General features: G+C 55.0%; 7 protein-coding genes across 7 annotated transcripts; 3 read left to right on the plus strand and 4 right to left on the minus strand.

Moving 5' to 3' along the window:
• Window positions 1–1,476: 1,476 nt before the first annotated feature.
• Window positions 1,477–3,216, plus strand: VDAG_07208 (uncharacterized protein; the record flags this gene model as incomplete). The annotated part of the gene is made up of 3 exons (XM_009656113.1): window positions 1,477–2,879; window positions 2,938–2,951; window positions 3,038–3,216. The coding sequence occupies 3 exons, from the start codon at window positions 1,477–1,479 to the stop codon at window positions 3,214–3,216; spliced, it is 1,596 nt and encodes a 531-aa protein (XP_009654408.1).
• A 436-nt stretch (window positions 3,217–3,652) lies between these two features.
• VDAG_07209 (AP-2 complex subunit mu-1) lies at window positions 3,653–5,042 on the minus strand (the record flags this gene model as incomplete). Its single annotated transcript, XM_009656114.1, has 2 exons — window positions 3,653–4,629; window positions 4,706–5,042. The coding sequence occupies 2 exons, from the start codon at window positions 5,040–5,042 to the stop codon at window positions 3,653–3,655; spliced, it is 1,314 nt and encodes a 437-aa protein (XP_009654409.1).
• Window positions 5,043–6,939: 1,897 nt separating this feature from the next.
• VDAG_07210 (exoglucanase-6A) lies at window positions 6,940–8,676 on the plus strand (the record flags this gene model as incomplete). Its single annotated transcript, XM_009656115.1, has 6 exons — window positions 6,940–7,031; window positions 7,093–7,509; window positions 7,570–7,817; window positions 7,876–8,178; window positions 8,238–8,544; window positions 8,604–8,676. 6 exons carry the CDS (start codon window positions 6,940–6,942, stop codon window positions 8,674–8,676), a joined length of 1,440 nt encoding a protein of 479 aa, XP_009654410.1.
• Window positions 8,677–9,396: 720 nt separating this feature from the next.
• Window positions 9,397–11,006, minus strand: VDAG_07211 (pyrimidine precursor biosynthesis enzyme THI11; the record flags this gene model as incomplete). Its single annotated transcript, XM_009656116.1, has 4 exons — window positions 10,582–11,006; window positions 10,417–10,519; window positions 10,287–10,355; window positions 9,397–10,227 (listed from the first exon to the last, which is right to left on the minus strand). The coding sequence occupies exons 1-4, from the start codon at window positions 10,614–10,616 to the stop codon at window positions 9,397–9,399; spliced, it is 1,038 nt and encodes a 345-aa protein (XP_009654411.1). The 5' UTR covers window positions 10,617–11,006.
• A 451-nt stretch (window positions 11,007–11,457) lies between these two features.
• Window positions 11,458–12,521, minus strand: VDAG_07212 (uncharacterized protein; the record flags this gene model as incomplete). Its single annotated transcript, XM_009656117.1, has 3 exons — window positions 11,458–12,069; window positions 12,152–12,213; window positions 12,278–12,521. The coding sequence occupies 3 exons, from the start codon at window positions 12,519–12,521 to the stop codon at window positions 11,458–11,460; spliced, it is 918 nt and encodes a 305-aa protein (XP_009654412.1).
• Window positions 12,522–13,965: 1,444 nt separating this feature from the next.
• Window positions 13,966–14,679, minus strand: VDAG_07213 (uncharacterized protein; the record flags this gene model as incomplete). The annotated part of the gene is made up of 2 exons (XM_009656118.1): window positions 13,966–14,033; window positions 14,334–14,679. The coding sequence occupies 2 exons, from the start codon at window positions 14,677–14,679 to the stop codon at window positions 13,966–13,968; spliced, it is 414 nt and encodes a 137-aa protein (XP_009654413.1).
• A 1,877-nt stretch (window positions 14,680–16,556) lies between these two features.
• Window positions 16,557–17,503, plus strand: VDAG_07214 (uncharacterized protein; the record flags this gene model as incomplete). The annotated part of the gene is made up of 1 exon (XM_009656119.1): window positions 16,557–17,503. The coding sequence occupies one exon, from the start codon at window positions 16,557–16,559 to the stop codon at window positions 17,325–17,327; it is 771 nt and encodes a 256-aa protein (XP_009654414.1). The 3' UTR covers window positions 17,328–17,503.
• Between the last annotated feature and the right edge of the window lie 6,303 nt (window positions 17,504–23,806).

Here is a 23,806-nt window from a genome sequence, read left to right on the forward strand (position 1 = left end):
TGAATGACGCTGATGTGCCTGAAAGTCTCTCTTGCCAGCGGTAAGGCATCTTCCCACAGCATGTCTCATCACAGCTGAAGCCCGCCAATCCTACCGCGTCGTCCCGAGCCTCCACGACTGTACAAATGTCTCCCGTTGCACACGAAGCTGCTGTGTACTATCATCGGAAGATTCCTCATGACCTTGAATGAGAGGCCTGTCAAGGAAACGTGGTCACGAACGAATATGCTTTTTACTGGCGATCAGTTTGCCAATTCGCTGGCGTACCATGTCTGAGAGAGATAGGCACACTTTCGTGGTACGTTGTGAGAGATATTGTCTTCCCCGATTTCGACTCCGGGGAGAATGGGGGAAGGTCGCCAGCCGATGAGGACCGAGGAGAGTGACAGAAGTGCTGAGGTCTATTGATCGGAGGCAAACAATCGGTTCCGATGTTGCTCGCCTTGTAAGAGAGGTGTTGAACCAAGTGCCTTCGACTGCGAGAACTGCACTGCGTCCTCCATAGTGTAGAGGCTTGCCAGCTATCTCTCGACGATGCCCAAGCTCTCAGGCCGCACAGCTTCCTCGCCAAGCGTCGTACCACCTCGTGTCCTCTGTCTGGTTCGACCCCCCCTTGAGCGAGGGATGCAAGCAGCCGGGCCTAGCCATGTTATTGTACGAACTCGATCGATTTCTGAGGGCCCGATGCTGTGCTTGGGAAGCTGCCAGGGGTATGACTGCGAAGAGCCGCTAACATGGGGACAGACAGTCCTTTGAGAGATGTGGTCTTGGGGTTGATCTTGGTGATTTTTTCTAGAATAATGATTGTGCTTCTGGAAATCCGAGGGCATATTTAGATGAATGCTTCATGTTCTACTAGGCAGAGGATGGCGACTGTGGGAAAAAGTAAGACGAGGAGCACCGAGCCAACCTGCCATGATGCGTTCGCCAGGATCCCGACGAGTGCTTTGTCCAACACCAACCAATACCTACTTCACAAACTGAACTTGAGCAGTCCACATGAGAATTGCAGACTGGAATTTCTCAAGAAACCTCATCAATGCCAACAGACTTCATGACGGTCAACGCCCACTGCCGGGGTGTTTATCAAGGATGTGCTATGGAGGAAGGAACCAGGGGAAGTGGGATGAGTACTTGCCGTATGCCAACTGCAGGCAAGAGGTAGGAACGATCCAATGCCAAGAAAATATCGTAGGACAAGCAGGAGCCAGAACTAGAGGGGGCAGCAATCGGGTTGAGCGCCTGATGTTGTGACCCTTCGATCGGACCAGACTCACCACGCGCTGAACGCCGTCCGTCTTCCTTCCTCTTGACACAAACCTGGGCCGCAACGCGACATATTCTACGGAGACACAAGACTAGGCACTTTATCTCAACCCGTTCTCATCTGATACGGACTGCCACGATCATACTTATTTCTCAAGAGGCAATCGCCGAACGAACTGTCGTAGCATCCCGATCATCATCGCTACCACCATGTCGACAGAGAAAGGCATTCCCGACGGCGCAGATGCTCCTAAGAGTGACAAAAGTAGCAGTAGTGATGCTGCTGCCGTTCCTCCTCTGACCGATGGCGAGGTGAACCCCAAGTCCAGCCGCGAGGCGGATCGGAACAGGCACCTCGATCAGTCTCTTGCTGGAGTTCTCGTCACAGACGACGCAGTCGCTGCCACGGCCGAAGCCCTCCGAAAATCGCTTGTCCGCAAGTACGACATACGTTTGATGCCCGTTTGTTTTACTACTTTCCTCTTTTTTTTTCTCGACAAAGCCAACATCGCCCTTGCTAGGATCAATGGACTTGAAGAGGACCTCGGGTTGACATCAGTCCAATTCAACATAGCCCTGATGCTGTTCTTCATCCTGAACATCCTTTTCAACATCCCTGGCAATCTCGCTCTACGCCATGTCGGAGGCGGCAACTGGCTGCCTCTGCTCATTGTCTCTTGGGGAATCGTTACTACCCTCACCGGCTTTGTAACCAGCTTCGCCGGCCTTTGCGTCACCCGCGTCTTCCTAGGCCTTGCCGAAAGCAGCTTCATGGGCGGCGTTCTTATATACTTGGGCTTCTTCTACACTCCGGACGAGCTGATCTCACGGGTCGGCATCTTTTACTCGAGCGCCCCTCTCGCTGGCTCGGTTGGTGGCCTGCTCGCCGGCGGGCTTGGTCGCGTGAGACTCAGCGGCTACAACGGCTGGCCGTGGATTTTCTTCGTCGAAGGCGTCCTCACCGTCATCCTCGGTATCGTCTCCTACTGCTTCCTCCCGAATACGCCCCGCGACACCAGCTTCCTCACCGACCGGGAACGTACCCTTGCCTTGCGTCGTATGCACAGCCAGGACCGCCAATACTACTCGAACGTGTTCGTTGCCAACGATGCAGACTTCCGATCGACAGTCAACCCTGACGAGAAGCCAGCAAAAGACCATCTGCAGTTCAAGACGGTCAAGCGTGCCATCTTCAACTTCATGACCCTTATCATGAGCATCGGAGCCTTCTTCTCCATCGAAGCCATCTACTCATACGCCCTATTCCTTCCGACAATCATCCAAACTATGGGCTTCAAATCGCTTCAAGCCAGCCTCATGACAGTGCCTCCCAACTTTGTCGGCTTCCTCTTCACCCTGGGCATCTGCTACTGGAGCCGCCGCATCAGACGTACCGCACTTCCTCTGAATGTGTGCTGCATCCTTGGCATCATCGGCTTCATTCTGCTGCTTGTTGGTGGACAGACGGGCCGCGGACCTATGAATGTTTCAGCGCCTGTTCAGTATACCGGCACGTTCTTCGTTGCCATGTCAGTGAATGCGCTGCCTCCGCTGGCGTTGACGTGGATGACAATCAACGCAAGGCCTCACTACGTTCGTGCGATCGCATTAGGGTTCGTTCTGACTGTTGGAAACCTCGCTGCATTCCTTGCTTCCTTCACGTACATCAAGACCGAAGCACCAGCGTAAGTGCACCTCGAGCAGTCGTGGAACCCCGCTAACAGGAACAGTTATGTCAGGGGCCACGCTATCAATCTTGGCTGCCTAACAGGCTTGCTAGCCATTGGTATCATCACGCCCCTCTGGATGCGCTCTGAGAATCACAAGCGCGATCGAGGTGAGCGGGATCACCGCCTTGACGAGGCGCGATGGGTCGCTGCTGGGCAGACGAAGGAGCAGTACGAACTGCAGCTTGGATGGCTGCATCCGGGCTACCGATACAAGATCTGAACTTTCTGCGTGGAATGTTCAGGAGCGATGGACCCAGGACTACGCCATGGCCGTGTGATGGTGAACAACGGAAAAGTTTGCATGAGAATTGCTGTGGACATACGGTCGAATTGTAATCAGAAGTAATGGCATGTAGAGCTGTTGTGTAAGCGCTAGGAATGGTGAAAAAAGACCCGAATATGAGATCGAGTACAGCCAATGGACCCCTGTTGGCGAATCGCATCTGTCGGCCGTTGAGCTGTACTGCTTCACATCCAGCCCTGGGACAGGGACTGCGAGATTGAAACCGTCGGTATATTTTGGGGGCAGCGCCGGCTGCCAGAAATCCCCGTTACGCCAAACAATGCTATGTGATACACCAATCGACAAACACGCCTCCGTCACGTCGTTAAACCCCCCCTGCCTGCGGGCTCCGCTTCGCATCCGCGCATCCGGCTCAGAACCGTATCTCGTAAGACCCGGCCCGCGTCATGTACCGCACCCACTTGACGCTCGAGTAGTTGCTCTTCTCAAAGACCTTGAGGTAGCGGACCAGCAGGCCGCTGCTCGTGAACATGAGGAGGCTAAAGTTGAGGCTCAGGGGCGGGCGGCTCCAGGCGCGCTGGTTGGTCATGCTCGACAGCGAGGCCTCGGCGCTGAGGACGAACTCGCTCTGGCCGGCGAAGCGGCCGATCTTCCAGACGATGACGTTGTCGGAGGGCTCGTAGCGGGCCTTGCCCTGGGTGCAGCGCTCGGTGATCTTGGCCGTGTTGAGCGGGGTGGGGATGCGGACGACGACGTTGGTGGCGAAGAGCTTGGAGCCAAAGTTGGCCTTGATGGAGATGCTGTACTCGACCTTTGTGCGGCCGACCTCGTTGACAATGGCGTGGACCTTGAAGGGCAGGTTGACGTTTTCGGTGGCGCGGTAGCGCATGAGCTCAAACTCGCCGTCGGGCGGCACAAACGAGATGATGCGGTCGCTGTCGAACTTGCCGAGCTTGACGCACTGGTGGAACTGGCAGTCCTCGAGCGTGACGCTGCCGGCGGCGGCCTTGGTGGCCTTGGACCCCATGCGGTTGCCCGAGGGCAGCGACAGCAGGCCGTCGTTGTCGAGCAGCAGGCGGTCGTTGAGGCCAAACTTGCACTCGGGCGTGCCCGAGAGGTAGGCGCGCATGACAATCTGGCCCGTGACGTCGGCGCGCAGCACGGCGCCCGTCGCCGACATGAGGAGGTTGACGTCCTCGATGACGTCGACAAAGGCCTCGTTCTTGCGGTACTTGACGTCGGCCTTGCGCCACGAGAGCGCGCCCGTCGCCTGCATGGTGATCTTGGCCGAGTCCTCGGCCGCGCGCTCCGACTTGACGCCCTCGGTCGTGATGTACATTTTCAGCGTGTCCGTCTCCGTGTTCTGCGGGTAGCCAAAGTCGATGATCTCTGTGTGCGCGAACCGTTCTCGTCAGTCCGGAATTACTTTGCCTTGCATCGAGTCGACGGATGCGCATGGGCTTACCGTCTAGAAGCTCGTAGACCAGCACAAAGTTGTTCTTGACAGCCTCCTCGTCAAACTTGCCAAAGTAGCCGCGGCCCAGAGCGATCAAGCGATACAGAAACTCAAACACGAGCGCCGCATTCGCGTTGCTCTTGGTGACGGCCACCAGGTAGATGTTCTCGTGCTTGACATGGCTGAAGGTGGTGCTCCCGAGCGTCAGGATGGGCGAGCGGACCTGGGCGTTGGAGATGACCTGGATGCGGAAGACGTCGGCGAGGCGCGGGCGGCAGTCGTTGCGGAAGGCACGGAAGATGAGGTTCTCGCCTTTCTGGTTGAAGACGAGGATGCCGGACAGCATCTTGTCGGAGGAGCCGGAGGGGCGGGGGCGTGACTATGAATCGGATCGGGGGCCTGCGGCTTTGGGCTCGGCGACGATGAGGGTCGTGATCCATCGTGTCGCCGTGCTGGAGCTCCTGGCGGGGAACTCGGTCAGGGGAAATTCTGCCGCGACCCTGAGGGAGTATGAAGCAGGCGGTGAGAGATAGCTCAGACCCGGTGTTCAGCCAATGTGGATCTGACACAGGCTCACGTGACCAAGGCCCTGCACAGACCAGCTCTTGTGGGATCTGGTAAAGTGAAGCCTTCGCCGTCCCAACCTGCACCAGCACCTCCAGAGACTGAGCAGGGGGACCTTGACTCGACAGCCTGACCTGGCATGTGACCAAGACGACGGGGAGACCATTGTCTCATCATTGCCCGGCCGCTGAGTCGGGACGAACAGCCGTCTGTCCTGTTGTCTGCTGACAGACGACGCAGATCATCACGCCCATCGGAACAGGCATCGCGGCGAATTTCCTGCTGCATCGGACACGGAGCCTCTCAATGCACGATTCCAGGAAGGGCTAAGTTGCCTCTCAACCGCTCGCTGTCAATTGCGCCATGGGCTATTTCCGACACGCTCAGCTTCTGCTGGATATCGCGTTTTCCTGAGAAGGCAAAGTGGCAGGCTCCTGTCCATGATGGCCACAACCACCAGCGTCCGTTGTTATTCAGGGTCCGGTCCGTCCGTCGATCGCCGTCGTCCAAGAGAGTTGAACATGCGGCGATCGAAGCTTGTCGGTGCTGCCGATGCCTCTTGATTGCCTCAGAGAACCGTGGTGGGTGGAGTGGCCTAGTGGCTTGTGCCCCTTTGATTGCAGGGGCAAACACTCTCCCTGCCGAGTTTCCTCCCACGCCTCCGGTTTGCAATATCGACTTCATATGTTCTGTACCTCTGCCTATGCTGTTGGTTATTATCCCGAGATCCAACCGTACGCCACTGATCGGCTGAGTCGGTACTCGGTGAACCAATGTCGAGGCCTCAAACCTGAAGCCTGATTGCTGTCGCCCCTCACATCGTCGCCACGCACCGTCGGACGACACTTCCGAGGCCATGATTGAGCGTGTTTCTCTTCGCTTGAATGTGTACCGTGTACGACACCAGCCTAAAGCCTCATCTGAGCCCTCTTACCCCTCACACACCCAGAGTACAACCCCTGACAACCTCATTATACCCCACATACGAAGCGCCCCGGGGATCATGGAGCCCTTCCCAATCTGGAAATCGGAGGAGCCATGCCTCCGAACTACACCAAAGCTCCGGCCTAGCCTACGCAGCGCTTGGCCGTTCCTTGGTTGGCAGCTGTCTCGAGACGCCATGTCTGATATTGCAACCCGACCCTGAAGAACGGGGCTGCGCTTCGCTTTGGGGGTCAGCACCCGGCCACCTGCGCAAGGTTGCCCCTGGGATCTGCCTCACCTCACCCACCTTCGACTGTCTCTATACAGTACCCGTGTGCCTTGGCTTCCGCCTATGCCTTCGCACTTGGGAGTCTGGCTCTGCGTGACGGCTCGGCATGTTCGCCGCCACGCCCGTGAGCGACACCAGGCACGCATGCCGCCTCCAGACCCCATGGGCCATATGCCGTTCTCGGCTCTTCGGGTCCCCTCCGCTTGTCTCGATGGAGCCAGGAACCCCAGACAATGTCTATTCCCCGTCTCCGCCATCGTGGAGAAGCTCTAATTCCAGGTCGAGCTCAATATGTAAAGTTTCCCGTGATTCCGTCGACCAAAGGCTTGGCTCGAGCTAAAGCAAAGGGGAAGCAAACCCTCACGAGCTGGTATAAGACGGTGGCATCTCGGTCGTCTTGTTACGAACTCTTCTCTTGCCCTCAGCCCCATCATCTCTCTTGCGACTTGCGTTCTCTACTCTCACAATGGCTGGACGTCTCTTCCTCTCCGCTGCTCTCCTGAGCACCGCGGCTTTCGCTGCCCCTCTCGAGGAGCGCCAGGCCTGCGCCTCCCAGTGGTGAGTACTTTTTTGCCCGCAAGGCCCAACAAGACGGTCATATCTAACCACCTTTTCTCAGGGGCCAGTGCGGTGGCCAAGGCTGGTCCGGCCCTACCTGCTGCCCTTCCGGCACCACGTGCCAGCTTCAGAACGCCTGGTACAGCCAGTGCCTGCCCGGCGCCGCTCCTCCCCCGGCCGTCACCACCACTCGCCCGGCCACCACCGCTGCCTCTTCCACCCGTCCCGCCACCACCTCCTCTGTCCGCTCCACCACCGTCGTGAACCCCCCCACGACCACTGTTGCCCCTCCTCCCGGCACCACCGTCGCTCCCCCCCCGGGCGGCGCCACCTACACCGGCAACCCCTTCGCCGGCGTCAACCAGTGGGCCAACGCCTACTACCGGTCTGAGGTCTCCTCCCTCGCCGTTCCCAGCCTGAGCGGTCCCCTGGCCACCGCCGCCGCCAAGGTCGCCGATGTCCCCACCTTCCAGTGGATGTAAGTTGCTCTCTGTTTGATATTTGCCTGTCTTTGTGTTTCTTGACTCACACTCCGTAGGGACACCACCGCCAAGGTTCCCCTGATCGACGGCGCCCTCGCCGACATCCGCCGCGCCAACGCCGCCGGTGGCAACTACGCCGGTATCTTCGTCGTCTACAACCTGCCTGACCGTGACTGCGCCGCCGCCGCCTCCAACGGTGAGCTGTCCATCGCCAACGACGGTATCAACAAGTACAAGGCCTACATTGACTCGATCCGCGCCGTCCTCCTGAAGTACAACGACATCCGCACCCTGCTTGTCATTGGTATGTGTCCACGTGCAAAACTACAGCTGAGTGTGATGTGAAGCTAACCAGTCAACAGAGCCCGATTCGCTCGCCAACATGGTCACCAACATGGGTGTCGCCAAGTGCTCCAACGCTGCCGCCGCCTACAAGGAGTGCACCAAGTACGCCGTCCAGCAGCTTGACCTTCCCCACGTTGCCCAGTACCTCGATGCCGGCCACGCTGGCTGGCTCGGCTGGCCCGCCAACATTGGCCCGGCCGCCACCATCTTCACCGACATCTACAAGGAAGCCGGCAGGCCCAAGTCCCTCCGTGGCCTCGCCACCAACGTCTCCAACTACAACGCTTGGAACGCCACCAGCCCCGCCCCCTACACCAGCCGTGAGTTTAGGATCTTTGCTGGCCATTGAAGCACCCTCAGCTAACACAGTGCCTGCCAGCCAACCCCAACTACGACGAGAAGCATTACGTCGATGCCTTCGCTCCCCTCCTCCGCCAGAACGGCTGGGACGCCAAGTTCATCATCGACCAGGGCCGCTCCGGCAAGCAGCCCACCGGCCAGCAGGAGTGGGGACACTGGTGCAACGCCCTCGGCACCGGCTTCGGCCTGCGCCCCACCTCCAACACCGGCCACCCCGACGTTGACGCCTTCGTCTGGGTCAAGCCCGGTGGTGAGGCCGACGGTACCAGCGACACCACCGCTGTCCGGTACGACCACTTCTGCGGCAGCGCCTCGTCCATGAAGCCGTGAGTTTCCTGATGCCCCAGTATCTTGACAATGAACCATGTTGCTGACAGTGACACAGTGCTCCCGAGGCCGGTACCTGGTTCCAGGCCTACTTCGAGCAGCTTCTGCGCAACGCCAACCCCTCTTTCTAAGCGGTTGATTCTCGCGTCTAAGGTTCCGCTTTGACAGACGGACAGACGAACAGGAAAAAACAAATTGCGGTTGCCCTGCCCTGCTTGACGGGCGGCTGGATAGATTGGAGCTGAGACAGCACTAGTGCTGGAACTTCTTGTACATATTTCGGAAGCATCCGACACGATTGACGTATATATCTTCAAAAGAACATACTTTGCCCTGGCCATGTTGCATCGCTTGTGTTCACGCCATGGCGTTTCGGTGAGTGCCGCGGGCCGTTTTTGACGCGTTCGTGAAGTTGTTATTGGAGGGTTATTTGCGTCAATAAGTCGTGGGACTTAAGAGCATGGCGTTGAAGTATCTACGGAAGTAGTCATCCAGCTTAGTGACGACTGTTGGTCGTGCTATCAAGGTTGGATGGCAGGGAACACAGCATCACAAATGTTGTCGTCATGTTTAAGTATGCCTGGGTATAACATGAAGGTCAGGCAGTTCCTCACTTCCAAGTCCGCCACTTCCAAGTCCGCAATCGTCAACCTCACGAATTCATCACAATCACCTGGTTCAACATCACCAATGCGTGTCAAGAGTGGGCCTCATCGTGTATTGGCATTCAACATCCTCTTCTCAGAAGGACGCTATCTGTAGCGCAAGGCAAGATCTGCAAGTGACGAAGAAGAAGCGAGCGACTGTCCCCAGATCAAGCGAGCAGCGGGACGGCGACTCCATCCCGTTCTTTAGGCCTTGACGGCAGCGATCTCAATGGGCAGCCTGCGGAAGCCGCCGCAGCAGGCCACGTCCTTCTGCAGCTCGACCATGCGCTTCTGGTCGCCGGTGGGATCGCTCGACTCGCCTTCGAGCTTCCAGCCGAGGAACTCGTTGGTGTAGTTGGGCTCGAAGCTCTCGCTCAGCACGCCGAGGCGCTTGCCGTAGCGCGTGACCTTGTCCCAGTCGCGGCGCACGTTCTGCAGGTCCTTGGAGAAGTAGGCGTAGCTGCGCTCAAAGATCTTGCGGTTGAGGTCCGAGCCCATGACGGGCTTGAAGTCGACGTACTCGGCCCACGCGGCCTCGGGCGCGGCGAGGACGAAGTCGGTCGCGCGCTTGACGGCGCGCATGAAGGCGCGCACGCGCTCCGGGTTCTCGGCGATGAATTTCTCATTGCCGATGTAGAGGATGGAGCAGAAGCAGCAGCAGCCGAGCTCGGCGAGCTCGTCGATGCGCAGCATCTGCACGTCCGACTTGGGGCGGCCCTGGCCGGCGAGCCACTCCTCGAGCTCGACCATCTGGACGTTCTCCAGGCCGATGCCGGCGTCAATGTCGCCGCGGATGATGGCCTTGGAGACGTTCATGCCGCACCGCACGGCCGTGTAGTCCTCGGGCGACATGCCGTAGTGCGACGTCAGCTCGTCGATCTGGATCTTGCCGAACTCGCCGACGTAGCCGATGCGCTTGCCCTTGAGGGAGCGGAAGTCGGTCGTGATGCCCGAGTCCTTGAGGTACACGACGCCGGTGAAGGGCTCGTCGAGGAGACTGCCGATGGAGACGACGGGGAAGTCGCGAGCCTTGGCCTGGTAGGGGGCTGTGTCAGATATGGAGGGTCAGAATCGGAACAGGCATGAAAGCTTACGGCGAGAGTGTGAATCATGGCCTTGAAACCAAGGTCGACCTTGCCGGTGCCGATGATTTCGGTGACATCCTACAGGCGAACCATGATTAGCGCACTGTCAAACGCCGTGAAACTGATTCAGACAACTCACGCTGGGGTCGTTGGGCTCGAGGAGAGCGACCTTGATGCCCTCGTCCTTGAAGTAGCCCTTGGCCTGCGCCAGGTACAGTGGTGCATGGTAGGGGGTGGCGTGCCTTTGTAAAAACGCACGGTCAACGGGCAGCCCACGGCATCACGAAGGCCCGAGTCCTCTTACCAGTTGGCAAGGAAGGTGATCTTATCAGTCGACATGATGGAAGATCGGGCGTGACGCTGCGGGGGTTAGTTCAACACCGTCGGGCAAAGGCATGGGGGATAAAGGGGAGTCTAAAGAAGCATGTCCTTTCGCTGGTATTATCCAGATCAAGTTCGCCGGTATTTCTCAGATCGACTGCCTGCTGTGCCTGGTCTCGAGAAGGATGGGAGTTCGCCACCAACTGAGGGAGCAGGACACGGCGAGACAGCCGAACACCCGGATGCATTCTTAACCAACTTTACCTCGATCTGGAGATGGTTCCATGATGAAAGATTTCATGTTTCTTTGACCACAAGGTCACCGTACCGAGTACGTAGTCGATTGGGTTGTAAAGTTCTGAAGGATTGATGCTGATTCAAGTGGTGAATGTATGGTTTAAGAGCTTCAGGGCAGAATTCAAGCTCCGTAGATGGTGGGGGAACACGACCCAAGATATAGCTCCAGAAGAGGGGTTGAAGGTTTGAGGGGTAAAATCTCGGCCTGCCTTTCGTTAGGAAACTAATGCAGCTGGGCCCTGAGATCTGCCCCGTTCGTCCCAACGGAAACACATCACGAAGACGCGGCTCAACGCGGGCCAAAGGGAAATCCCGCACATTCCGGGATCGGTGCAGCCTCCGGTTGGTCTTCTGAGGCGTGGGGCCAAGGGATGTTGACGAAGACAGTGGTCTGATAAGGGTACAAAGGCGAGGCATCGTGCGGCATCGGCTTAGGCTAAAGGGGTTCTTGCAATCGGTTTCAGTGCTTGGCAGGTTGCGAAGTTGTTGCTTGCAATCGCAAGTCGTCAATTGGGGGTATCATCATGGAGCTATCGCTGATGCAAAGAAGGCCGGCCATCCATCAAAATACAGTATGCCAAAACACCACCATCGAGGCCAGACCAGTCAAGAATCCGAGCTGGGTGCCGAAACTGCCGGCGCCGTCTTTATGATCCTCATCGTCAGGATCCGTCGGAGGACCTACAAGAGGCCCCCGCTCGGGTTGCTCCGGGTCGCCCCCTATCGGCGCCTGGATCCAAGACTTGGGCACCTGTGTGAGGAAATCATACCAGTATCGTCCCATTTCCTTGTAGCCGTTATTGTTGGGATGGATGCAGTCCTTACGGAGGTAGTCGCCTGTTATAGTCGTAAAGTCTGCGACCAGGACATGCTTGCCGGTGTCGATGCGCTCCTTGACGACACCGGGGATGAGCGACTGAAATTTGCTCTCGCGCTCTCGTCTCTCCTCGTCGCATGAGCTAATGATGATGGCGACGATGATGACAGCGTCAGGGCAAGCCTTGGCCATCTGGTCGATCAGCACGCCGAGTCTGTTCGCGGCTCCCGTGGGATCATTGCCCTGAACAGAGCGTTCGGGCCGCGCGCTCATGTCGTTGGTGCCGGCATGCAGTAGGATGATGTTCGGGCGCTGTTCGAGCGACGGCCCAACGTGTTCGTCCATGTACTGAATCGTCTGTCCGCCCCAAGCAGCCTGTCGCAGTTAGTTGCCTGGTTGACGCCAAACGGGATGCCATTGATGGGGGCTGCGAACGCACAAAGTATCCATCTGGAAGAGTCCCCCTCTGCTGATCACCGGCGAAGAAAAGTTCATTACTTTCTGATCACCATTAGTATTTTATTTCGACTTCACATGCCGACCGGAGCTCTGTGCGTTGACGTACCAGACAAGAGCGCCTTCAACTCGCCCCTGTAGCCATTCCAATCGCTGCTCCCGTCACCGACAGTAATCGAATCGCCGACACAAAGAATTCGAAGCTCCGTGTTCTCCTTGACGACCTCACCGGTCGGGGCCGACGTATATTCCAACGGCAGAGACACAGACAGATTTGTGTGAATGCTGTAATCGGTGCTGGCCAGCGCCATGACCAGCGCGGAAGCTGTGGTGATCAAGCGTGGGGCCCGCATGGCGATTGCGACCGGGATGTGGAATGGCACCGAGCCGTTGGCTTTGCGTTTCGTAAGGAGGCTCCAGTGGTCGGGCGAGGATGGGCGATCTCTACACTGTCAAGACTATATGAAGAGCATCTCTTTTGTCTCTTGTCGTCATCTCGTTGCACAGCGTCGGCGTCACAGCTCCAGTCTCAAGCTTGACTTGCCACAAAAACTGGGCAATCGTCACTTCTTAACCACCTTCAATCGCGCTATGCGCTCGGCCATGTGTGCCTAGACGGCGGGCGGCGTGGTCACGGACCCCTGTGGATTTGTTGGCGGGAGATGTCTTGGCGGTCTGTCGTCAGAGATGACTCGTAGCTCGGCATCCCGGGAGACTTGAGAGAGGAATGGATGGAGGAACAGCTCCTGGTATGCCCAGGCCGACGTGGGAGGTCAGCATGATAGTTGCCAAGAGCCAGACCCAAGTGTCGCTGGGGGTATCCAAAGCGTAATAGGGCTGACGGTGTCCCGTTCACTGCTGAACAAGGTGCTCCAGGCACTTAGATCCTCTTGGCAGGCTTGGTTTACGTAGGGTGGCCCCAGAGTTGGGGCCAAGCCGCTGAAGTGACCGCTAAGTCGAGGCCGGACCAGCCGGCTGGACCGAGTTTCTTTGTCTTCTAGGCGAACCCGAAGGGCCGATCGTATCGAGGATCATCCATCCTCCCACCAAAAGCCCACGGGAGGACGGCAAAGGCGGTCGAACCGATCTATTTCTGGTCGGATCTGACGCCACTAGTAATCCCCTCCATCAAGAGACTTTGGCCCCCCAAAAAGAAACGAAACCAGCGTCAACGTGCCGTCAACTACTCAAAACTTGCTTCTACTCATGGAGCTTGAGAACAAGGGAAAACAAACTTGTCTAACGAAGTCCACAATCTTGAACAGTCCACCACCGTATTCCGTATCGCTTAGTCCTCATGCAGGGTTACTTGGGCTAGCGGTCTGCAGTTGGTTCTCTGGCATCCAGGGCCATGTCTCATTTCCGATAGTCTGGTCACGATGTCTTTCAGTGTTTTGTACATTCCAACAACAGGACGAATTAATTCGTCCCAAACGGCACACCCAGTCAGCAAGGGTCTGTCTCTTGTCCCACATGGGACAGGTATGCTACAGTACAGCTGTGCATCAATTGATGCATGTGTTTTTCGTCCAGAAAAAAAAGGCTCACTCAGAAACCCTCAGAACGACCCTCCCAGGGTGGACACATCTCCGGACTCCTGATGCCAGAATCTTCCAAAGAAGACAGGCCTATTTCAGCTCCTTGATTTCTGGAACCAACAGCGCAATCAATCCAAAAGCAGACCGAGCCATTCACTAACAGGCCCGAGTCTTGTGCTTTTTGCCCACGTGTCCCTTCCCAGAGGACCCCGAGCTTCTGTGTTTCCGCTGCCCAGCAGCCACCCCGACGACGCCCCTGTCAAGCTCCTCGTAGTGTGATGACTCGACGCTGCTCGCGCTCGTAGACGAAGACGATGTTCTCGAGCACTGCGATTTGGTAGGCGCGGTCGACGAGCCATACCCTGATGCCTCGGAACCGGCGGCTTCAAGCTCCATCTCCTCTTCGCTGACGGGCGGGAATCCTCCGAGGAGGGAAAACGCCGACCCACGCCGGTGCGACGATCGCGGCGCCGGATGGAAGCCGAACTTGCGGCTCGCCGTACCCTTGCGCAATTCGGGGAATGTCATTCCGGGCGAAGTGGCGCATGTGGCAGCTGAAACCATGGCACGTCAGTCTTGAGCACGCATTTCTTTGATACTTCAGATGGGGAGTCGGGGGTTGCTCACTGGATCTGCTGCATCTCTCGCAACACCCATGAGCACAAGGCTCCTGTCGATACGCCGCTCTCGGGACGTCGACAGGGTCGTCCGACGCCTTCCAGATGATGTTGGTGCACCACCCAAGCTTGTTGGATGTTTGTTGACACTGGCAGCATGACCAGCTTCCGCCCATGGCCTTGTAGTGGCAGTTTTGTAGCGCACAGTCCGTATTTGATGGCTGGGCTGCGGCGTAGCTCAAGTGCGAACATGGTGTCTCGATGCCAGTGTCGAGGTCAATGATAGCCGCTGGGCAATAATGCCAGTTGACCGAGGTGTGGGAGCAAGGGTGATGGCGAGGATGTCCATGACACATCTTGGCGGTTGGTGTGTATTGGACTTCTCGTCGGGTCGTAGGTTAGAGAAGCAGGTTCAATATGACGCCACCTCTGTGTATACAACCTGACGATGAAATGAGGATGGTTTAGTGCTGGTCAAGCAGCTTCTGCAGAGCGTGCTAGAGGACTACGCCAACGAAGAGATTCTGCTACAGAACCGTCCAATTCTTCAACAGCGATCTCGACCAATCTTATACAGAAAAGGGTGGTCGAGTAGTTCTGTCAAAAGATTCTGCAATACCGAAAGCATTTCAGCCCAGATGAACATTACCGATCACTATTCCTTTGATTCTCATCCTTCATCACAGATGAGGCCAATCCCCGGCCGAAACAACAGCCTCCAACACGCCCCCAACCTCATCTCAACATGCAAAGCACGCCAACCATCTCCGACATGATCGAGGAGGTAAGAGCCGATCTCTCTGTCTTTCCTCTCTCATCGAGCACAGTGCAGTTTCTCGCTCTGACGGGAATGATCTATGCAGGACCTAGTGGCCAAAGTTCTCTCCTCGATGCATCTCCTGGACCCAGCAGACCAGAAAGGCTCTCAATGTCTCGGGTTTCGATATTGGCCTTGTGCGAAGACGTTCCCCACCCGGCGCTGCACCGAAGGCCATTGAGCAACATGAATAACCACAGTATCCGGGTCTCGTAGTTCACGTATCTGGAACATCTCCCCACCTCCTCCCCCACCTCGGCAAGTAACTGGACCGTAAGGAGGTAATCTTTGTGCGACGCACCTGGCGTCCGGACGTGGCTGGAGCTGAAGAGGAAAATGCTGACGCCCGCTCATCTGGAACCTCATCCCCGGTGGCTGCCCGCATCTTCCGTGGAACGTCGATATATTGGTCCAACTGGCTGGTTCGCGGAGCGAAAGTGCACGCTGTCGTACAAGAGTGGAATCATTTCTGTGCCCTCCAGTCAGCCGGTCCAGTGTATTTTAAGAAGTGAGGCCGTTCGATCTTGAGACACAAGAAGAGGACAGGCTTGACTGGAGGAGGCTTCACCCTAATATTCAGCCACTCAACGCCCCTGGCAACTTGAGTCAACGGTTGTAGATCCAGCGACACAAGCGACGCTGGTCGATCTGCGGTCTGCGGCCATGCCACCCCAGAAATCCAATGGGTTGGCCAAGTGTGGCCGATTGGACGGAACGATAGCCTTGTAAAGTCCAGTATGCTAGATACTTCTTTGTTTTGAATACGGTAAAGTAGACTCGGCCGTTGACCATCAGCCCCCATGGAGGCGTGGAGCTTTCGCCGCCGAATCAGATCCTGCCTTGAGCTGCATCCTCCATTCGCGACACAGGTGGTCAGCTGCGGGGAAGCGGCATGCATCGGATGGAATCCTCGCCAAGTAAGTGTCTAGCTCTTGCATCTCGTTGACCAGCTTCCGGTTCGCCTTGATTCTTGTGGACATGGATTGAAGTCACGAGTGAATTTTGGGAGGGTCGTCATGCACGGCCGCATCATTGTTCTGAGCTTCCAGTAGCTTAATAAATGCTTGCACAAATTGCGAAAGACCTGAAGTTTCCACGATGTACAATCATTGTGATCGGGAAGAGAGAGGGCTGAGCTCAGCCGGCCGGCTCATGGAATTTGGCCGACTAAACCTTAAGTATTCAGCTGTGCTGGAGGGAGACAAGCGACTACTAGCTCACAATGTCAGCTTCAATGTGGCCTGACGTGAGATGACAGCGTTTACAGTGACGATCTAAAGAATCTTCATTTATCAAGAGCAGGGCCTCCTCCGCGCCTAGATTGTTCGCAGTCAACATTTCCCTCAATGTTGGAGCAGCCTTCGACAGGACCACAAACAACCTTGGATATCTTCAATATCACATTCACACACAACAATGTCTGTAATCGAAGGATATAAAGTTGGCGAAATCGCTGCTCGGGCCGCTTTTACCTCTGACATTATTCTGGCCGACGGCATCGATCTCACTACTGCCGTCAGTCAGCAAGAGTTCGCACGTCGTCAGATGGACACTCGGAAGGGCATGTACATCAAGTACGTCCCTTACCAGCCTCACAGTGTCACTGGTCAGGCTGTCGTTGGCGGACGCTATCTATTCGACACCTGGGACGATGCCTTGGACTATGACGACTGGACGACGAACGTCTTCGAGACGGGCGACCCGCCGCAGAAGTTCTGGTCCTCCAACATATTTCAGAAGGTTGACCGTTGGATCTGGCGTGTTTCTGGTGCCTGCCAGTTCTTTTTGCCCGAAACTCATGGTTTCACCCGCTTTCAACGATGGGAGTACGACGGAGACAATGTTGAGGAAGAACTTCGGGGCGTTTATCCGAGCCTCCGAGAAGCTGCCAAGGCTCGAGGAGCTGCAGGTATCTGGCTTTTCTATCAGCCGGACGCCAAGTTGATTGGAATTCTCACGATTATGAAGAAACCAGAGGTCTTAACCACTAAGTCTCTCTACGAGGCCTTGGAAGACCTCAAAGCTCAGCCTTCGTTTGGCTCCCTTATACCTTCGACTTTAAGCCCTCGCTCTGTCTTCGATAATTCAGCCCTGATACTCGCGATGTGGCTTCCAGTCTCTCGTTCGGTAGGCGGTGCTAACCAGGACACTCCTTTGGCACCTGTCCTGCCGTCCGTCACGACTTAGATTCGCGTCGAGCATGGATTAACGAGGCTCCCAAGATTGGATTGATGCATTTTCCGTGTTCCCCGTTGGAAAAAGGATTGTATGCCGGCTATCACTACAAACATTTCGTATAATTCATGTGCCTAGCTTCTATTTTACGAAACACTTTGTCCAATCTAGCAAATCTCTAGCAGTTCAATGGGGCCGCAGTACAGGCCGAGCAGCAAATATGCTCGCAGCGATACTCATTGCCCTCGCTGATCATAATGCAACTGCACCTTCCTCCAATGTTCCAGCCCTTGCCGCACCAGCAGCAGTTCCAGCACCTATTCCGCGCTTCGTAGGGGCATGTTGGCAGTGGGCACTGAAGGTCTGAGTGCGCTTCAAAACCCTGAGGGGGCGCGTAGGGAACATTATGGTAAGTAACGTTTTTGCAAGTTCCGCGCCCGGTCGAGGAGTCCTTCTTCGGTGCCGAGGTGCAGTAGTGAATTCGGGTGCAAACATGCTCGCATGGCAGTTTGTAGGTTGTTTTGTTGCACATGTCCGGAATGTAATGAGTTTTCTGCGGAAGGATATTGGTGATAATCAAGTGGTAGACTTTAAGTTGCTGGGCGGTATATATCAATGTACTGAATAGGCTTTTCGAAGCGGTCTGAAATGTATAATGGTTTATTCAGTAGAGCGGAAGCACTTGGAGTAGAACGTGGTCAAGCAAAGAAATGGATTGAGCATTCAGACAAGCCTGGTCTTTATAAAAGGCAAACTAGATGGCTCAGGCTACCTGGGGTCAAGCACAATGCCACTCATCGTAGTTCTCTTGAAAACACCTTGAACCAGCAACTTCGTAACCATATGTGGTTCGGCTGTCGAATCAGATAACAGCTGATTCTGCTTCTGCCCTCCATTCTGAACGAGCCCGAAATCTCTCGGCCAATGTGGCTAGCTAGTGCTTCGGGAAAATACCCTCCTGATGCTGTTTTTATCCAACAGAAACAAATAGGATGCTGTAATATTGGGAAGAAAACGTGGCATACGACTGCCAAGTCTCAACTTTTGCATGCTTGGGTGGTGCCTGTCTGATAAAGATGACCTGCGAATTTACGAAAGTTGACGGAGCGGTCACCACAGAGGAGGGTGCGCGAGCCATAGCCTGAAACGGGAGGGGCGAAGGTTCATGCCTTATTCGCTCGGGAAACGATATCGAACTGTCGACCTTGCTGCCTGACCATGCCTTCACACTCTGAAAGTGTTGGGTTGCTGAAAGTGCTTTTACGATGTAACTGGATGGCTTGAGTGGCGCCGTTGGTCGGCGACCTAGATGCCTCGACCAACCGCTTTGGTCGAGTGAAGCTTTGTAACGCGCCAGGGGCTTTGTGTAACAGTTTCTCGGTTCAATATTCTTAGTCATCTAGAATTTCTTTTCGCTGTGTCTTGGCCTACGCTGGCTGACAAGCCATCGCGTAGCAGCATATGAGCAGCTTCTGATACATGAGCCCCTGAACCCCTGAGTCAATCAGCTGAAGAGCCACTGATGGTTCCCACTTAACCTCATAATTCTCATGTTGAGTAAACTAATCCTTGTCAGCTGAGATGTGTCGGATGAAGTTACTCTTTCGAACCCTTGCTCCGCTTAAAGCTAGCCTGGCATTCCCCAAGCCCGGCTGCTTGAGGCCCAGAGCCCCTTCAAGTACCTATTGTTCCATCTTGACGTACCATTTTCATACCCTCGAGACCCTCACTCTCGGGTATCTTGAGTGCAGCCTTCACAGGCTCGATGATAGCAGAAAGTGTCAGGACTCTTTCTCATCTTATGACCACACCATCGCAGCACGTTGTTGCCCCTCTGGCACTGGCAGCATATCCAACACCCTCCGAGATCCTGTAGGCGACAGGTGCCTGAACTACAGTCTGGTGACACAAGACACCCAGATGTGGCGCAGGGGTTCGAGTAGTCTACAGACTGGGCCTGGTCATAGAACGAGCAATCGCAAGGAACTCCATTTTTGCCTTCTGAGTCCCAGACCGCGTCGGGGCAGAATTCGTAGTGAACCACATAGTCAATAGCCCGGCGACAGGGAGAGACATGATGGTGGTGAAGGTAGTAATAGATGCACATGATCACGCTTTGGAGCGGCTTTCGCGGGACAGCTTCGTGCTGGCAATTTTGGAAACCGAGCAGCCGATTTTGCGCCACGTTCGTTTACTCGGTCAAATATTATCTCGATCCTTGAATCGTATTCAGCTCGGCTTCCGATAAGCGAGTATGCCGTGGAGACCTTGTACAAGACCTGAATTTTGTTCTTGACGCCTTGAAAAGACGATTTTGAGTTTTTGCCTTAGAATTTTCCATCAGCTTTACAGCGGCTTGAAGGGTGATTTGGGAAGAAGTTGCCTCACCTGTAAATTATTCTGAATCGTGGCTTCAGTCGTGCCTCAACTTGAGACTACGGGGTGGGTTTTGTTAGTTACAATTACGTCTACTCCGCCATGACTTTTAGAAGCGTAGTCCGTACGAGCATCGATTCTCAGAAGTTGTTCGTGGCATGAGGAAGATGCTTGGTTTTATATCTTAATTTCATTACAGTATGGCTTCCTTGATAATAAAAAAGGCTCAGTTAGTTCTGTGAACCCTGAGAATCGGCAACACTACAACATGAATTCATTCCGACATCCCATGCTCCGGAGTATGGCGAGGCGGTCCAGCTGAAGGCCATCCTGAGTCTGTGATCACGATCCGGAGCCCGATCCCCTTCCTCAAGCCGTCGCAACCATGCTCGGGCGGGCCACGCTGTTGACATCTGGTTGGCTTCGATAATTGGCCGCCATTGTCAAACTGAATAATGATCTCTCATGTCGGCTCTTAGAGGGCGAGGAAAGCACGTGGCGTTCGCATGTTCGTGGACACTGCTTGTGTCGACACACCCGTATTCTTGCATCCCCCGAGTCACTGCCACATGGCCGAGACATGGATACACAGAAATAAGACATCTGGCTCCGCGTCCTCCGCTTCCTCGGCTAAGCTCGAGAGTGGAAAACTCAAGAAATCACATCATGGCTTGTGAGAGCGTCGTTTCAGAGTGGCCATTTACGAACCAATTTCGAGGCCCAAGATGTCAAAAGAACAGCAATCGAAGGGACGGATCCCAATGTAAACCCCTACCAGGCTTCTGGAAGGCGACACAGAGTGTATATAGCGCCGGATCGTTGTTCATCCAACAATGTTTGTGCTCCTTACCGGTCATGGCGGAATGAACTGGACCTGTTCCGTGCCTTTCACGACACTGTTGACGGATGTCTTCGAGGTCGTAGTTTAAGGTAGAGTGGCTGCTTTGTCACATATTTCTTCAGCTGGTAGAACTTAAACTTCTCCCGTCGAATGTCCATGTTCGAGCACATAAATGCAGGAGGCCCTTCCGCAGTGCCAACCGGTATCCCTCATACCAATCACTCCAACGATAACACTATCATTTCGAAAATTATCACTGTTGGCAATCGGCTAATGTCAAAGGGCGAGAATGAGGGCTTTGCAGTTAAATCGGCCCTACTGAAGTGCTGAAATACTGAAAAGGGGGCTTCCTACCAGAACAATTAAGCTAGGAAACATGCGCTTTTGGTACTGGTACCACAGATGCCATTGGGTGTCGACTTCGTACACAGAGCCATTTATAGACCATGCGGAAAGTAGCTGAACCGCATTCGTGATACGCACGCGCCCATATCCATCAATGCGGAATGGGGCCGACCATGCCGAGCATGTTTTCACGCGGCTATGCACTATCATCTGTCTTTCGGAAGCAATTCATGCCTAACTGACTCATCGGCTTCCAGGAGGAGCAATAGTCAGCCGACATCAAATTCTGCTTCGTGGCACCTCGCAGGTATTCTTGTTCTCGTCGTTCTGCCAATCTCACAACGGTGATTAACGTAAACTACTGCTGATGAGCGACTTCGCTGGTGGTCGCTGGCCCAGTGGGCTCCGAGGTGGCTGAACAGCACTACTGATAGCACACCTATGACTCCCTGGTTGGGATTGGGGATGGTCCAAAGGGGCTTCGCATGAAGTTCGTTTATGGTGTCGACAAACGGCTCGAACTGGAGGCTATCCCGGCCGACTCCTGATTGGCAGCAGTACAGTTCTTGCCATTGATCAGGGCATTTCACCGAAAAGCTGACAGATCTGGGCCCGGTGACTAAGTGTATTCAGGGGGTTGAACAATCGTCCGTGCATGAATGATCTGGACACATGTGAGCGAGCCTGCTACTACGCTGATGCCACGATTTTGCTATGGACTTCAGCCATCAAGACTGGAACACACAAAACTAGTAGCAAAAGCTGTCTATTGGTGAATTCGGATTATATCATGCACCATGATGACAAGTTGAAGTGTCAATCTGATCGCTGGTCTGCAAGAATGACGCTTCGCCAATTCACCAGCTTCCTAGACACGTCATTGGGAATGGAGTCAAGCTTGACCTTGAAAAAGGCTCGCCGACACGAATCAGCAGCTGGCTAGACTCGTGCATGGTTGTGTCACAGAAACTGGCCAGTACCAATCTGTGCCAGCGCATGTGCAAACCAACCGACGGATGATGGAGAGGACGAACCTGACAGCTCGAGGAGGCACTCGAATATGACGCCTAGAGGCTACTAAACGAGGATGGAGGTGCATGATCTTGCAGCATTTGAAGCCTGACAAGCAGGCCACACCTTGCTCAAGTACCTTAGGAGTTGACATGCAGCATGAATGCGCCGATGCAGCCAACCTTAGGTCAACTGTCAGCCACAAAGTGAGCAGTGACTCGGTTCACATGCAAAGATCTTGATCCCGCGAATGCAATGTGCGACACGCTAGCTAAACAGACGCCATTCGTTTGGCCATTGCGTACCTTGAGAGGTAGTCCAGGTAGGGTCAATACGTGACTTGGTGTTGGTCAAAGATCGAGGGGTGACAAATTCGGACCATGATCCGGCAGTTGCGGGACAACCCTGAACATAAGTTTAGGGCTGGCTATCTTGAGGGTAAGAATACGTGCGGCATCAACGCAGATAGCGGCTTATTCGTAAGGACTCTGAGCATGCCCACAATAAAACATCATCTACTAGCGCTGATCGGGTTAGAGATTCAGCAAAGGATAACCCCGATGGACATGCCACGGATGTTCACGAGCTACGACTCGATCTTCTTGGTCCCTGGCCCTCAGTCTTGCGTACTGGTGGAAGCCTTAAGTGAAAGCTCGGCGGAGATAATCTGACACCTCAGCTCCAAAGCCTGTGGCTGGGCCTATCAAAATCGCTGCTTGCCAACAAACAGCAGCCGCAGAAGAGAAATACGCCACAAATCATTTCATTAACGCCGACAAACCCATACCTCCGCTGTCATTATGCGGCAAGGGAGAGGCGGTAAAGAAATCCTCGAAGGGAGGAAGATGCCAGCCATGTGCCACATCACGTGGGGCGGGCCGAGAACGGGCGGGATGGCTTAGAGGAATTCAAGTTGACAGCTGTGCCGCCGCCGCATGCCTCGAAGGCCTGTCAGGAGACATTTTTTTTTACCGTATCCACGTCAAACTTTATTATATATCATGTCATTATTAGAAATGCGCAAAAAATCAAAGACATTCTGTTGATTCGCACTTCTGCCCCGCCACAAGCCCTGTGATGTATACATGATAGTCAGGTCTCACATTTCGCCGGCAAGAACAAATATGATCATGCTGGTGAAAGGTACTCCGTACTCAGGCGGATGGAAGAATCCTACAGCGCCTCTGGCGAATCCAGCGGGGAACCTATGATCCCCCTACCCATGTTCCAATGACGCCGGTAGGAAAGTGGTGGGTGGACGCCAAGTTCGTCCCCCCGCCTGCGCGACATTCTCAGGTCAGTATTGAAACTCTTTGACCACATTGACGTTGCATCATAGTCCCACATGAGCCAACTGGTCAGTACCTACCTGTGAATGGAACGCAGTACCTCCAATGTTTCCACCCCTGAGGACTCCCATCAATTTACTGGGTCGCTTAGAAGGCTCGCTCATTGGATTATCTGTTGGAGTGAGGCTTCAGTCAACGGTGACAGACAGGCGTATGCACGCTCAGCGAGCCTCCCTGCAATCGTGCCCACAAATCTTTTATAACGACAGGCCTGCGCCGTAGAGAGTATGGCGAGGAGGCAGAAAGCCCAAGGGGCGCCGGGTCATATAACGACTTGGCGGACACCTGAGTTCGCCCGAGACGAGCCCGGCGTGAACTGAGGAAAAGGTTGTGATTGTCGTGGTGGATTGTCAACCAGCTAACAAAGGGGGTCGCTAGTCTACTCAAGTGATGGCGCGGAAGCTTCATTTCCACGAGCCACTGTCGAGATGAGATGCGAGCGGAAACTTTCCTCGCTCTCGCTTCTGCTCCGCAAACGATCATATGGCCTGTAGAGCTGAAAGTAGACAGACTTGACGAGGACCGAAGATTGGCGTCTGTCGGACTGGACTCCTGAACCGCGGCTGTCT

Source organism: Verticillium dahliae, genomic scaffold (genome assembly GCF_000150675.1).
Source record: "Verticillium dahliae VdLs.17 supercont1.16 genomic scaffold, whole genome shotgun sequence".
NCBI classification, from domain to species: domain Eukaryota; kingdom Fungi; phylum Ascomycota; class Sordariomycetes; order Glomerellales; family Plectosphaerellaceae; genus Verticillium; species Verticillium dahliae.